The sequence below is a fragment of the Saccoglossus kowalevskii genome, chromosome 6 (assembly GCF_978046115.1).
Source record: "Saccoglossus kowalevskii chromosome 6, keSacKowa6.1, whole genome shotgun sequence".
In the NCBI taxonomy this organism is placed as follows: Eukaryota; Metazoa; Hemichordata; class Enteropneusta; family Harrimaniidae; genus Saccoglossus; species Saccoglossus kowalevskii.
The window spans coordinates 25360921-25377750 of NC_140646.1; the positions used below are offsets into that span (position 1 = coordinate 25360921).

At 35.5% G+C, this 16830-nt stretch overlaps 1 protein-coding gene across 1 annotated transcript in view; it reads left to right on the forward strand.

Moving 5' to 3' along the window:
* Positions 1 to 11781, forward strand: part of LOC100377402 (bromodomain-containing protein 7-like) — a 20549-nt gene extending 8768 nt beyond the window's left edge. The window contains exons 9-15 of the mRNA XM_006825074.3: positions 235 to 418; positions 2117 to 2252; positions 2887 to 2998; positions 3334 to 3444; positions 6041 to 6221; positions 7992 to 8218; positions 9051 to 11781. Of these exons, the coding sequence (XP_006825137.1) occupies positions 235 to 418; positions 2117 to 2252; positions 2887 to 2998; positions 3334 to 3444; positions 6041 to 6221; positions 7992 to 8218; positions 9051 to 9308 (1209 nt within the window). The 3' untranslated portion in view covers positions 9309 to 11781. The remainder of the gene's footprint in view (positions 1 to 234; positions 419 to 2116; positions 2253 to 2886; positions 2999 to 3333; positions 3445 to 6040; positions 6222 to 7991; positions 8219 to 9050) is intronic.
* The last annotated feature ends 5049 nt before the right edge of the window (positions 11782 to 16830 follow it).

A 16830-nucleotide genomic window follows, 5' to 3' on the forward strand; every position in this document is an offset into this window, starting at 1 on the left:
CAGTGTCCAAATTAAAGTGTCCACTAATGACACAGGAAATGTTTTATTAAAAATAAAAATTTTGATGGAAAAAGGTCGATAGTTATAGCTATTGTCGCTTTAAAGTAAAATGTATCGTATTTGCTTTATAAGATGCACATACAATAACATATGTGGTACATGTATTAGTAGACCAAATTTGTCAAACACTAGTAGCCAACACCGGCAGTGTATTCTTGTATTTCCTTTCTCTAGATCGGTTTTCTCCGAAGACAAAAAGATGGCACCACTACTTTGGCTGTAGTTAACCCGGAATGTGGTGTTGAATCAGGTGGAGAAGTTCACCCAGTTAATTTAGGCTTACTGGTTGGAAAATTAACAGCAGGCTCTAGTTCTATCGCAGGATTTCGAGAAGATAAAAGGAATAAAGTTAATCCAGGTTAGTAGATTTCACGAGAATCAACTTTAAAACACTTTTCTAGAGACGTATTTTCACAACATGGTGACTTTTTGTAGCTGTGAACACTGGGCTAGACAGTTCCTTTCACAAAATATTTGTTCTTTCCAACATTTATGTTTGAGAGTAGCCCAGTTCAGAAATGCTTCCAACATGGTTTTGTTTAACTGGTGGTAAAATGCAGCCTTATACCAATGAGGAAAAGACTTCATTTTATAGCTCAAAATCAACCCCTTTCAAAAAGAATTATTGTACATGACAGTTACTTGCAGACATTTACCGGTAATGTTCATATACTGTCAGTATAAAGTGTAGGGTTTTTCAATTATCGACTTATACTAGTTCTTGCCTGTGGTGAATATATTTCATAGTGTGTATGACTTGTTTTGGCCTCTGTACGTATGACAGCTTGATCCCAGAACACTTTACTTCTTCAATAATTCATTTGTTTCAACTTAATTATATCAATATCCCTGAAGCCCTGATTGTGTGTCAGTCAATATCTCTGCAAACATGTGACAATATTTGGAGGCTCTTCGTTCACTGAAGCAGCGGTTATTACTGGAGCCTCATGAAATCAGTGATGATACTTGGAGATCAGTTGCAGAGTTACATGTAGACGGATTGATCAGTAGAAACTTTAGTGGCAGTGTGGAAGAGAACTCTGTACTGTATCGGTAGCAATTACTGGAGCCTTGTTCAATGCGAAATCCTTGATGATATTTATATATTATAGAAGTAGAGCTATGTCAGCAATGTATTCCTGAGATTTACGAGACATTTACTTGTGATTACTTTGAGATACTTACATTGTGAGTCAATCATTGCACGCCTTCCTTTCTATACCAAATGCCACTTCCCATTATTTGAAGCATAAATATTCTTAGTTTCGTTAATTACAATTTTGCAACTTCTTTTTCACACAATTATTGAGTTGTAAATATCCCCAACTTTGTGTTTTTGGAAGTAATTACTTGGAAATGAACATTTCTCAAATGAACAAACCCATATGTTTATATTTTTGTGATGTATTACAATATGTACCTCCCAGTGTAGGTCACCCTACTCATAGTCATGGCGGTTCTGTGATGATATCGGTGGTTACAGCAAATTTTTGACTCCCGTGTGCGAAGCACAAAAAGGAATCTTTGCACTCATTGGATTTTAATGAAACTTTTAAAGAGTACCCATCACATTTCAATGAACCTAGGACTATACACCATATTAGTTTTTGGTAAATATTTATGCTTTTTAATCCCCTAATTAACATAATTAAATAATTAATACTGATATCTCAAGTATTGATCATCACATTTGAATAAAACTTGGTACGTAAATGCTCTAGGACAATAGACAGCCTGATTAATTTTGGGTTAAAATCTGTTCATATTAATTCTCTAATTAGCATAATATTTAATAATTTTTTGGTTTTAATCACATTTCAATGAAACTTGGTACATTGTGCAGACCTTATTAGTTTTACACTTAAATCTGTTCATATTAGTTACCTAATTTGCATAATTAGTTTTCTGCGTTTCCATCAATATCTCAAGCTTAATTAATTTTGAATTAATTTTTAATGTGTCTCCAATACTCTCAGCACACGGGAGTTCTTTCTAAGCTTTCTTTGATATAGAAATTGTCACAAATCTTCACTGGTATCTTTGTTTGACTTTTCAGTATCCTATTTAATGTACGGGCCGTTTGGTTCCTATGCACCCACTTATGATTCTAGTTTTGCTACTATAAGTAAAGAAGATTCAGATTTACTATTTTCTACGTATGGTGATCAAACAGGAATACAGTATGCTGCAAGGTAATTATAAGATCTTTCTGGTCTTGTCTTCTTGCTTTGGTGTTCAATGCTAAAAATCATTAAAATCAAGCATTTCTGGCTTTCCGGAGCCAGATCTTAGCTGTTTACTGATGGATTTTGTTCAAACTTGGTACATACATTGGCATCATGGGATCTTGATGCACGTAATCTTGTTTTTAAGATCAGATTCAAAATGGCTGACTGCCAGCCATTTTGTTTTAATGAATGTGGTTCTAGGGCCATATGTCTACCATTCTTTGACTGATTATGTTCAAATTTTATATATTCATTATACATCATGTCATAGATGTATTTAAAATGGCCAACCGGTGGCCATTTTGTTGTGATTAATGTTTTTCCAGAGCAATATCTGTCATTATGGACATGTTAAAAAAATCATCATAATTAAGCATCAGCTTCTGGATCCATGTTTCTGACAAGTTTGTGTTTCAACTATTTCACTATAAACAAAACTATGTATCTTAAATTTGATAACTAACAGGGACTGTGCCATGTATGGCTTGTTTTTTCAAGACTTATTTTTGCTTCCTTTTTCTAGTGCCAAAATATCACTGTTAATCCAGACATGTGTCTCTATCTTCCATCATTTTAATCTACATACTGTTGTGTTTAGTTTACAGTCTTTTGTGAAGGACACTGGAGATTATAGTGTCACATTAGCTAATGGTCTTCTAGACAATCTGACAAATGGTGAACACTCAAAGACACTAAAGAAACTCAAAGAGGTAGGAAAGTCATGGACACACTTGCCATTTTAGTAGTGGATTGGGTCAGTTATAGCAACAATCAGCGAACCAACTTGTATGTCTTGCATAATTGTTGGTATTGTAGTTAATTTGCATTTGTGTGTATTCACTAGGCTGTCCCACAGAAAAAAAATATTGTGCCATTAGTTGCTCTAAACAGGGCTTGAACTTTGGATTTTCAAATACAAAATTTATAAAAGTTATTTATTACAGGACACATAATATTTATGTTGAAGGCTTTAAACATAATTTTGTTGAGAATACAATTTCCTCCCCTAATATTAGGCTAACCAGTTGCAATTTTTTTAATATAGAAAGAGGAGGAGGAGTTGAAAAAGCTGAAAGAAGATGAAAAAAAGACGACAGAGGATAAGGAAAACGATGACAGGGTGGCAAACGAGACTGAGACAGTTGCTGATAAACAGGTACACGCACTAACAATATTTCAGCATTGAACTGACAGTATGTTGCTGACTAGGAAGACAACACAGAGAATTTCAAACATCACTGTATCTCTGTGTTTTTTTTACTAAATGATATCAAAGTACATGAATTGCGTTAACCTCAAATTCTTCTTCCTGGACCTTATTGTTCAGGCATTTACCCCCGATTATTCTAACATTCGACACCACCTGGTCAGCCATCTGGTTGTCCATCTTGGTCTTATGTGTGGGCTGATTGCATAAAATGGTCAGAATATATCAGTATGTCTCACTGGCTTGAGAGATACCCACATGACCACATCATGAGCAAAGTCAAATCTGGACTTCACAAACTTCCCAGCTCCGTGCCCAAATCGTTGCCCTTCGTAGTGTAGGCAAAACCTGTGAGCAGGTTGCCACATCCTTGGGAAGGACTGTACGATGGGTTTTGAACTGGGTCAAACATCACAAACAAGGTGCAGACCTTGAAGATGAGCCCCGATCTGGACGTCCTCGTGTGCTCACTGCCAGAGTCAGGGACATCATCAGGAAGACCAAGGGCAGACAGTGACTGTCATGCAGACGGTTGAGTCACAGACTAAAAAACATTGACGAGAAAGGCTCTAAGAGCATTGTTTATCGCTATTTGACCCAGAAAATTGGTTTGAGGGCATACAAGAGGCCTAAAATACCATGACTGACAGAGATTCAGAAAGGGAAGAGGCTGTCTTTCGCCAAGAAGTATGCCAGCTTGACCCCAGTGGACAGGGAGAACTGGATTTCTCCGGCGGGTATCCCTTGTATTTGTTTCTGACGCCCAACAGTCAAAATGACCGGGTCTATACCGATAGTCCTGAGAAACTGCCTCCTTCTGTGCAGGTGAAGTTGAGTGCCCATACCATGGTGTGGGGTGCCATGTCAGCATCCGGGCTGTCTGAGCTTCACATAGTGCCACAGGGGCCCCAGTAAACGCTCAATACTTTCTGCAGAAGATACTGGAACCTACACTGGTGCTTATCATGAGCAGAAAGAAGAGTAGTGGTGCTGTCACCAGCCTGAAGATTTACAAACGATGCTATCAGCATGTGTTTGTTTTATTGATTGCTAATTAACGCGAACAAACATTTAGGACACAGTGTACTTGGGACCCTAACTTTGAGTTTTAGTTTCAAATGGTATAGTGATATATAGAATGAACTTGTAATGTGTCTATAATCTAATATATTTAAACACAAAGGACAAAAAATCCAGTTACTAATTTTTAGATTATCTGCTTAGATCTATTTCAGTATCATTTTGGACAGATTTTTATATTCATTCATTCAAATGTCATTTTAGTATCATTTTGAAAATATTTCCCATATTTATTCATTCAAAAATTTCATTTCCGTATCATCTTGGACATATTTCCATTTTCATTCATTTAAATATGCCATTTAGGATCCTTCTAGTTACTAATTCAAATATGTCTTTTGATTATCATTTCTGATATATTCCTATATTCATTAATTCAAATATGTCATTTCAGTATCATTTCTGATATATTCCTATATTCATTAATTCAAATATGTCATTTCAGTATCATTTTTGACATATTTCCCATATTTATACTTTCATGTGTGTTAACATATTTCCTATACTCATTTCTTCATTGCAGTATCATTTCAGAGTGCAAATTTAAAAACGATGACACAGAGAAAATTAAGGAGTTTACAGTATATATATAAAACATGAAATAATGATTATGCATCATTTTGATATTGTGTGTTTTGTTTCATGTAAGAACATGTATTATAAGGCCAAACAAAAAAAATTGTTTTGTTGCACTCAGCGACTAACCGAAAAATATGAAATATCAGGTTGTGGTTTGTTTGTTTTTTGTTTTTGTTTTTTAAATAGGCCTGAATATCAAAAAATCACCATTTTAAGCAGTAAAAAAGTGTTTCCTCTAAAAGTAAACGATCCCGGACCGTTGTTTTATCCCAAGGGTCCCCGGGGGGATAAGTGGCGACTTTGAATCTCGTGTTGATCTGTATTTCTCTGACATGTTCCGAATACTATGAAGTCTGAAGAGCAAACACGTCTTTTGCATTTCAGGCCATTTTGACATTTGTGATTCGACGGATAGTTGGTGCACAATATTAAAAATAAAATATCCTTTTCTTAATTAAATAAAAACTCTATTTTGAATCAAAAACAATATATTTTATTGAATTTTATTGAATTTACAAAACGTGACATTTTATATTAAAACTCTCATCCGCTTACGTCACAAACAAAACGACGGCTTTTGCACATTGTTTTAGCGCTGTCATTGTTCTCACTTCTGGGTTTGTCATCGTGTGTTTGTACATGTGTACAGCGGTAGCGAACATGGCGAACACGTTTGCTGTGTGCATGACAGCAAAAGCTGGATCAACTATTAAATTTAGCAAAGTCACGTCACTTAAAAAAAAAAAAAAAAAAAAAAACGACCGACCCAATTTTTCCATTTTCCAACTTGAGGGCAACATAAGTTTGTGTTTATTTTGGCCTAATTGCATATCAAACTTGTAGGTTCATGTCAAAAGGTTTTACTTTTCTCTCAATCATATCATAGGTCGAAAGGGTAGCTGTGAAAGAGGAACCAAGTGAAAAATCATCTGAACTGTGTCAAGAACTCAATACGGAAAACACAATTAAGCAGGAACATGCAATGGAGCCATTACCAGAAATAGATTTTGAGGCATTGAAATCGTTATCGGATATCGGTATTGATATGTCTTTTCTCCCATCTATGGGTAAGCGAATTATTCTTCAAAACCTGATTTGCACTACTACATTTCTGTATTTCTTTTTTAGTTCCTGCTGACAGTCAACAGGTGGTTATGTTGTAGTGCTGTCTGTCTATCCAATCGCCCGTCTTTGTGGCAGATTTGTGAATGCGATATTTCACAAATCTGTGATCAGTATCAAATGAAACTGAGTATTCATATAGTATGGGACAACTGCAACTTCTGATGAGTTTAAAAAACAAATTTGATCCTGCCTCATATGTTTTATTTTGAGGCCTGATGCCTAGGTCAGGGTCCATATGTACAATCGGATCTTTCATCAAGTGTCAATTAGGATTACTTTCATGCAAGTGTTGTGCTTGTGTTGGTGGTGTTTATAAACAATCACACGTGGCAATGTTTTGAAATAGAAAAAAAAACGTCCAAATAAGCCTTATAAAATGGAGTTTTTGTTTAGAATAAAAGCACAGTCATAGATACTGTCATAACCATCAATAATTTAAAATAAAAAAAATATTGAAAAAAAACATATTAAACGTATGCTAACCCCTTAAACTCATTCTATTTAGCATGCCTCTTCTTATATACTATTATGCCAATGTAAATTCTGGCAAATCATCGGTTCAGCAAACATTTGCTTATTAAATGTTACTGTAAAATCTGTATTAAAAGCTGCGGCTTCTATTAAAATGGTAAAATGCAACAGAGGGGATGTGGCTTCTATTAGAGCATCTACACATGTGAAAAATGATGAATTGTTGGTTCTCAATTATTCCAAAAAAGTGGGTGCGTCTTCTATCAGGGATGCAGCTTCTAATACAGATTTTACGGTTCTGTAATTAGTAACATTCCAAGAAAAGTTTGAAATCATCCTTTTCTGTGATCACATGAATAAAATGGAATGGCAATATTGCAGTACAAGACACATTTTTACTTACAATGGGAAGCAATGGCTGCATTGTTAGGAAATTAAGTCCGCAGTTTTACGATGCTTGGCCACAGAAATATGCCATGCTTGAACTTTCAAGGAAACATATTCTGTAAAATACTTTCTTTTCGCTTGGAATTAATTTTCGCTATTTTCGCTGAAGGAATGATTGAGTGAAAAGAAAATCCAGTGAATATACCTTTTTTCCTATAATTTACATTTAACATGTCAAAAATCATTGAAAATAAATCCCATACAAAAACACCCAAAAAGTCCTTTCAGCAAAATTTAATCCCAGCTAAAATAAAGTATTTTACAGTATATATAAGTTATTGATATGTGAATTATATCTATTTTAACAAAATTAATAAATGTGTAAATTAATACGCAAATTAAACTATGATTTGATACAAATGATTGCCCTTTGAAAAAAGGGGGCATACTCAGTACTAAGGTTTCAATGTTAAAAGGGCGGTAGTCGTCGCGACATTTGTGTTGATAAACATTGATTTTCCCACAATCCGTTGCATTTCTACTAATTGAAAGCACAAGTATGAGGTTTGACCTGGGTGCGACTTGCGTAATTATCACCGGTGACTCCTTCGATACCTTTCAATCACCTGAAAATACCTAGTTAAAGCTTGGTAACGTTTCAGTTTGTACTCGTTGATCTGCGCAACAGTCAAAGTCGCCATCTTTATTTATATGAGACCCATATACCGTCATTAAATAATTAAGACTGGTTTGAAAAAATAAATATCAAAATGCACTTTCCCCCTGTATTGTTCAAGTTTCACATTGTATGAGTTGATTTCATATACATAGAAAAATGTGACTTATTTCTATAGAAAAAGACTTGTCAACGGAAAAAGAAGAACTGGTTATGCCGAGTGAAAAGTGTGTACAAGAGAAATTGAATGAGACCAGTGATTTAATACAAGATTTAGAGAAGTCCCAACATGAACGGTTGAGTAAAAAACCCCCATCAAATTTGCAGTATATTAGTGGTCCATCTGATAAAGAATGCGAGATTGCTGAGAGACTTGCACAGCAGTTGAAAGAGTTAACAGCACAGGTATGTACAAATAATTATTTGTTACTACAGTTATGTTTTTTTTTTTTGTCATTTCCTTAATTGACTGGCATGTGGTGCTGTAGGGCTAGGAGTTCAAGTATCGGTTAGATGTCAGGTTTATGTTGTTTGTTACTATGTTGTTTTTTTTTAATTTTATTCTGCAATTCATTTATATATTCTTTTTTTTGAGGTTTAATTGAAGGAGTCAGTTATGGAAATATGAAATCAATCCCCAAAAAATAATAATCAGCATAAAATTTTGTGACATGTGAAATGACCTGCTTTATTTTGACTACAAAATGTCCGGCTGTTATACTGATAAGACAGTGTTCTGGGAAATGTTAGTAAGATTGAACTTGATATATTAATTAAGTTATCACAACTTTGACTTCTTAGTCTTAGTGGCAATGGGAGTAGGGGTCGATTTGTTTGTCTGAGTGTGTGTGTGTGTAGAAAAGCAATTTTGTGCCTAACAAAGAATTTATGTCATTGTATGATTATTAATTTCTAGTCAATGAAAAATAAAATCTGTCTAAAGTAGTTTAAGTGGCGGTGCATGTGCAAGATTTGGGTTGATAAATAAGTGATTTTCATAACAACCTGATGAACTCAGCTCAGTGGCGCAAACATTAATTTTGTTATCATGTTACCATGATACTGACTGACTCTTTTAGAAACCTTTGATGCATCACAATCATCTAAAAAAATTAAAATCTTGTTTTTTGTTCACATTGATCTGTGTGACAATGAAAGTCACCATCTCAATGTTGCAAAGACCACCGCCCTTTCATTTTCATGACGAAAACTAACGTTTTATGTATCATATCAACAGGCTGGTCCTGGAGGAGTGGTTTCAAGTCAATCAGTACGCACTGCTATGGGTGTCACTATACCCGACACTGTGGCTGCAACACCACCGACAACAACAACAACAACAACAACGTCAACCCCTGGGAACAATGAAATAGATCTCATACCTGACCTCTCACCTCCCTCACACATGAGTGCAGAAGAAGAAGCTGAAATTGATAGAGAACTTAGGGAGTTCTTAGAGTCCCCTAGCATTGCAACAGATGATCCGAAAACATGATAGAAACACTGACTATGAATATTAAAGATTTTAAAAATTATATGGTCTGCATAAATTATGAACTGTTTAAATATTTTAACGTGGTGGCTTTTTTGAATTTTTCTTATCCAAATGGACTAGACTGTGAGGCAGTGTCTGAAAACTCATCACCGCCCTCACACATTTTGGATGTCTTCATACTGAAATCATTAAATGAACACAATGTATGATGGAATATGTTATTTGTGATGGAATATAGGTGGAAAATTGAGCACAGGTTACGTAACTGTAAAATACTTTATTTTAGCTGGAATTAATTTTCGGTGAAAAGACTTTTTGGGTGTTTTGTAGGGAATTTACCGGTACTTTCACTGATTTTTGACGAGTTAAATGGAAAATATGGGAAAAAAGGTATTTTCGCTGGATTTTATTTTCACTGAATCATTCCTTCCGGGAAAATACCGAAAATTGATTCCAAGCGAAAATAAAGTATTTTACTGTACTTTTTCTCATGTACTTAGTGGTACACCTTCAGTAGTAGCACATAGATCAAGACAGACATCAATCATTTATTTTATTTTATTTTATGATGATCAATCACAAAACTATCGCTGCATTCATGTCTTGCATACAATGGAACTCATATCACTACCTGGGTACTTTTACAGATCTTAGAAGCCATCATGTACAATGCACCCCAGCCTTATGGCTACCTAGGCTTTAAATTGAAGGCCATCTTAATTGTATTTCTGATACTTCACTGCCATTATAGTGTGGGGACCATTCTTATTTTCAGTTCTAAATGTTTTCCCACTTGAAGGAATAAACTAAATTTCCTGCAGATATGCACCTGAAATTGTCACTTCTACAGAGTAGATGAATATAGTCAAAGTAAGGACAGACTTTTATTACCCTTGTTTTGAACAAGAACCAAAAATGAAATAAATTAAATTTTATTTCTGCGTAATTTCTCGCGCCCATCGAATTGTGAGTGCAAAAAATTGCTAAAAAAGTTTATTTTTATCTTTATTTTTTTTTTCGCCCGCCACCCTAACAAATCCAAGTTGCATTTTCATGGGAGTATCATGTTCGCACAGATCTATACTTTATGCGCGTTGGTTGGCAGTGAATCTCGGGTATTGACCTCTCTGTGTGCTGCTTGAGACTACTAGGCGAGCATAGCGGCGGTGGAGTGGTGACACGCCTTGAAACTCTGTCGTCAAAAACCGAGAAATCCCTCATTAATTCTGAAAATTGTGCCACCATTGGCGACATTGCCAACCACGTTATACATGAAATAACATTTTATTTCATTTCTTCTCTCCAATCAATGATCTCACTTACAATTCTTTGAGAATCACACAAATCTAATGGGAAAAAAGAATTTTTTTTTTTTTTTCGCCCTCAAAAAAATTGACTTATAAAAACTCGGGGAAACAAGGAATAAAAAAAGTCTGACCTAACCCTTTGTTTCATTTTACAGCGTGTTTCTGACACAAGAAATATCTTACTTATCAATAAACTCATCAAGGTTATTCCATGTTACTACAAGTATTTTCCATACAACTTCCTCTTATATTTATTTTTGTTAATCACTTTATTTTCCTGAAGGCTAAATGTCACTAGGGTTCTTCACATTGTAAGACAGCTTTGTCATCACTAATGTTCTTTAAGTGATTAAATCACATTTTAGACATTTTAGGGTTTTAACGATAAAATCACATACATATATGTGTTGAATAGGCATGATGGTCATTTGTTTTTTTAATCTATGTACCGGTAATATTAATTACCAATATTACCCTTGCAGTCCCAAGTGAATGGACACATGATGTTCAGTTTTATGACATGCCATGTATTTTTGACAATAACATGTAACCGGGGAACCAATTTTCGGGTGACCTAAAATTCATTTTTCCCCAGCTGTTGAAGTATTGTTTGCAATATGCATAACATTTTATTCCATGTGTGTTCAATTAGTTCCGCAAGGATAATTTTGGCTCACTATAACATAGATTACAAATTTGTGAAAAAAATGACAAAAAAAAATGCAACTCAAGCCCCTTTATAATACTGAACAGATGGTACTTTTTGAAAGTACACATCAATACTAAAGCTTCCGGAGCTGATATTACTACTGTCCCCTGAATAGTGCAGCTGTTTTTTTTTTTCATTTGATATCTTTCCGCTGCCAGTACTATGTCTTATTAAAAACTGTGGAAATGTCTATTCATTGAAGAATCACTGTTGTTTTCTGCCTTAACGTTTGCCAACCAGTATCTTTCAAACACTGCTTTCTCTCATTTTCAAATTGATGAAATCAATCTACTTTTTGGTGCAGACGAGTCAGTATTAACTGTTTTCTATTTATTTCTATTTTGCTCATTTTTACAGCTTTGTATCATATGGTAGATTTGCTGTCTTTAACAACATTTCTTTTGTTTTTGCTCAGTTTTCAGAATAAAATTTCTAGTATGTCTGTCATATTTAATAACTTTTTTCATTGATTGGATTGTGTACATGTGGTATAAAACTGTGTTCATCTTCTATAGTTCCATTAATTTGTTCCATATATTTTAAATGCATAAAATTTGCTGAATACATTTAACAAATACCAGATTTAGTTAAATGGCACCAATTTCATTGTAATATTAGACTTTTTGATGAATTATATAAATACTTTTCTCAGGTAAAACTTTATTTTTCCCATAAATCATCCTCAATTTCTTTTTAAAGTTATCAAACATGTTCAAACATATTCAAAGGGGTACCCACAATAATTCATTTCATTTAGTTTGAAGCTTTGTCAAGTAATACATGTGTCAAGATAAAATAAATTCTGTTTTTCAGGTAACACTGCATACCCATTTTTTTGGAGTAAAATCTAAAAGTTAATTTCATACAAATGTTTTATTTCTCTGCAAATTAGTTAATACAAGCAATACAAATTATTGGGAAAAACAAAATAATCCTCATCTTCGCCTCGGTTGACAATGAGCTCTTCTGGTCGCTAAGACTGTATGTCCACCTCTGTTGGGGCGAACACTTGTATAATGTGTACTTTTTACTTTACAATTGTTGCCCCCTGCCCAATCGGTGATTATTCATTGGCTACTGTTCCTGTGTCCCAGTAGAACATCTAGTAATTGTACGTATGAGGTGAGTGGCATATTTACTCTAGCATTGATGAGTGGTGGTCGCCGTGCCACGTCCTATTCGATAATGGACTTGCACAGTATAAAATATATTGTTTGTTTACCGCCTTTTAAGCATGAATGGAGAGTTTGATCTATACTAAATGCAGTTTCTAGAAAGGTATAATTCATTGGGTTTAATTTAGTTTGCAAAAGTCTGTTGTATGTCTATTTATCAACAGCTTTCCGTCTATGTACATATTAACACAAATCATATGTGATTGTATTCTGCTATATCTCAGTTTTCTGAAAACATATACATTGCCATAACTACATGCTTAGTAACTGGCGAGGAAAGTCCTAATCTCAATTAAACTATAACTTGTGTTTCCCCTCTCTCTACTCGTTTATCTTAACTGGACATTCTTTCACTGAATAATTTACAAAATAATGAAAGCAAATGGCTTAATAAATCAAGGTGTGTAATAATAACTTTATTGACTTACATTGGGAGAATAACAGAAAGTAAAATTCTTTTTTTTTTTAATAATTGTTATGAAATATAATTTGTAATATCCCGGTATATATTTTTGTAACATCATAGTTGAGATTTAATAGTCCATTTGAGTATCCTCCAGTTATCCTTGCTGAAAAATGAATTTTTAGCATTGAGTTGTCACGAATTTAAAGCGAGAGTGTTGTCATCTGCGCACGCACAGGAATCGAGTACCAAGCGACGATAACAACACAGGCTAAAATCGCAAAGGCTCATGGGTATAAACTTGTTTGTAAACAATGACACGCTATGGCCATCTGACGCAAGTAAAATCCCCAATGTGTCACATGTATCTTGTGCTATTGAATGCACAACAATCTACCGGGAATTGGAAAAAAAAACATCAGCCATATTAGGCTTGACAAAAAAAAATGTTATGTTTCTGGTCAGCCTGAACCTTTTTCACATATCTTGCCATTGCAAATTAAATTGACACCCCCCCCCCCCAAATATTTTTTTCAAATATTTCTGAAAAAAACAAAACTGCCTTACCACACCATTTGTGTCTACTCACCTAACTAAAACATCCCTAGACTGATTTGGACTATTGTGTGTCTACATTTGTCTATATCTACCTGACATTTGACAGTGATATGCTTTACAAGTGAGAGTACAGTCCCTCTATAGAGGGATATGGGGGAGGGGGCTGGGCTGTTAACAGAAGTGATATTAACGCAGCCATATATTTTTTAAATTACTGTAAACCTAAATATTTGCAGCAGTTACAAATTATATGGGCTAATGCATTGATGTCACAGATTTAAAAAAAATGGGCTGCTCTAATATATGCGTGAGCACTGTACATATATATGCAGAATTCAAATGACACCTGCTGAGCCAATTGTTTTTTTTTAATTTGAATGAAACTGATTTTAAAGGAGAACTGGTTAGTTTTTGATCATTTATAAGTTTAAGCATGTTAATTATTTACTCTTGTGCATGGTGATGGTGGGAAAATTTAACAGCAAATAGCAAACATTTGTTATAAGTGATATTAATATGCATACTTATTTGAAATACACACTTATTTCCGAGTTACCATGAATTTTTTCATTAATTTTTGATTAATTTACATTTCAAAACTTAAAATAGCAGGTGAAAACCACATAACCAATCGCAACATTTGATGTTGTTTGTCGAGATGAATGTACATGAGTCAGCTGACTGTGGATGAATGTAATGTCAAAATGATCTGAACATCATCCAATTACCAATCGGTTTCATTCCAACGTTGGATCATGAAAATATTCACAAAACTCCATCCATCATCAGTTAATTTCATCATGAAGGCATGACAGTTTTTCAAACGAATTTTTTTATGAATTTTAAAATAATGGGTAGAAAAAAAGTTGACCAATCACAAGTTGTTATAAAGGATGCATGGTAGTAAATTAGCCAATGAAGAATCCTTTAAAGGAAGTCATACATGTGATTGCCTCAGCTCACACATACATGTGATTGCCTCAGCTTACACATACGCGTGATTGGCCCAGCTCACACATACATGTGATTGGCTCAGCTCACACATACATGTGATTGGTTCAGCTCACATATACATGTGATTGGCTCAGCTCACACATACATGTGATTGGTTCAGCTCATATATACATGTGATTGGTTCAGCTCACATATACATGTGATTGGTTCAGCTCACACATACATGTGATTTGTTCAGCTCACATATACATGTGATTGGCTCAGCTTACACATAAATGTGATTGGCTCAGCTCACACATACATGTGATTGGTTCAGCTCACACATACATGTGATTGGTTCAGCTCACACATACATGTGATTGGTTCAGCTCACACATACATGTGATTGGCTCAGCTCACATATACATGTGATTGGCTCAGCTCACACATACATGTGATTGGTTCAGCTCACATATACATGTGATTGGCTCAGCTCACACATACATGTGATTGGCTCAGCTCACATATACATGTGTTTGGTTCAGCTCACTTATACATGTGATTCGTTCAGCTCACATATACATGTGATTGGTTCAGCTCACACATACATGTGATTGGTTCAGCTCACACATACATGTGATTGGCTCAGCTCACACATACATGTGATTGGCTCAGCTCACATATACATGTGATTGGTTCAGCTCACACATACATGTGATTTGTTCAGCTCACATATACATGTGATTGGCTCAGCTTACACATACATGTGATTGGCTCGGCTCACACATACATGTGATTGGCTCAGCTCACACATACATGTGATTGGTTCAGCTCACACATACATATTATTGGCTCAACTCACACATACGCGTGATTGGCTCAGCTCACACATATATGTGATTGGCTCAGCTCACACATATATGTGATTGGTTTAGCTCACACATACATATTATTGGCTCAGCTCACACATACGCGTGATTGGCTCAGCTCACACATATATGTGATTGGCTCAGCTCACACATATATGTGATTGGCTCAGCTCATACATACATGTGATTGGCTCAGCTCATACATACATGTGATTGGCTCAGCTTACACATATATGTGATTGGCTCAGCTTACACATACATATAACTGGCTCAGCTCACAGATATATGTGATTGGCTCAACTCATACATATAATTGGCTAAGCTCACACATACATGTCACGATTGGCTCAGCTCACACATATATGTGATTGGCTCAGCTCACACATACATATTATTGGCTCAACTCACACATACGCGTGATTGGCTCAGCTCACACATATATGTGATTGGCTCAGCTCACACATATATGTGATTGGCTCAGCTCATACATACATGTGATTGGCTCAGCTCATACATATATGTGATTGGCTCAGCTCATACATACATGTGATTGGCTCAGCTCATACATACATGTGATTGGCTCAGCTTACACATATATGTGATTGGCTCAGCTCACACATACATGTGATTGGCTCAGCTCACATATACATGTGATTGGTTCAGCTCACACATACATGTGATTGGTTCAGCTCACACATACATATTATTGGCTCAGCTCACACATACGCGTGATTGGCTTAGCTCACACATATATGTGATTGGCTCAGCTCACACATACATGTGATTGTCTCAGCTCATACATACATGTGATTGGCTCAGCTCACACATACATGTGATTGGCTCAGCTCACATATACATGTGATTGGTTCAGCTCACATATACATGTGATTAGCTCAGCTCACACATACATGTGATTGGCTCAGCTCACATATACATGTGATTGGTTCAGCTCACATATACATGTGATTGGCTCAGCTCACACATACATGTGTTTGGTTCAGCTCACATATACATGTGATTGGCTCAGCTCACACATACATGTGATTGGTTCAGCTCACATATACATGTGATTGGCTCAGCTCACACATACATGTGATTGGTTCAGCTCACATATACATGTGATTGGTTCAGCTCACACATACATGTGATTGGTTCAGCTCACACATACATATTATTGGCTCAGCTCACACATACGCGTGATTGGCTCAGCTCACACATATATGTGATTGGCTCAGCTCACACATATATGTGATTGGCTCAGCTCATACATACATGTGATTGGCTCAGCTTACACATATATGTGATTGGCTCAGCTCACACATACATGTGATTGGCTCAGCTCACATATACATGTGATTGGTTCAGCTCACACATACATGTGATTGGTTCAGCTCACACATACATATTATTGGCTCAGCTCACACATACGCGTGATTGGCTCAGCTCACACATATATGTGATTGGCTCAGCTCACACATATATGTGATTGGCTCAGCTCATACATACATGTGATTGGCTCAGCTCATACATACATGTGATTGGCTCAGCTTACACATATATGTGATTGG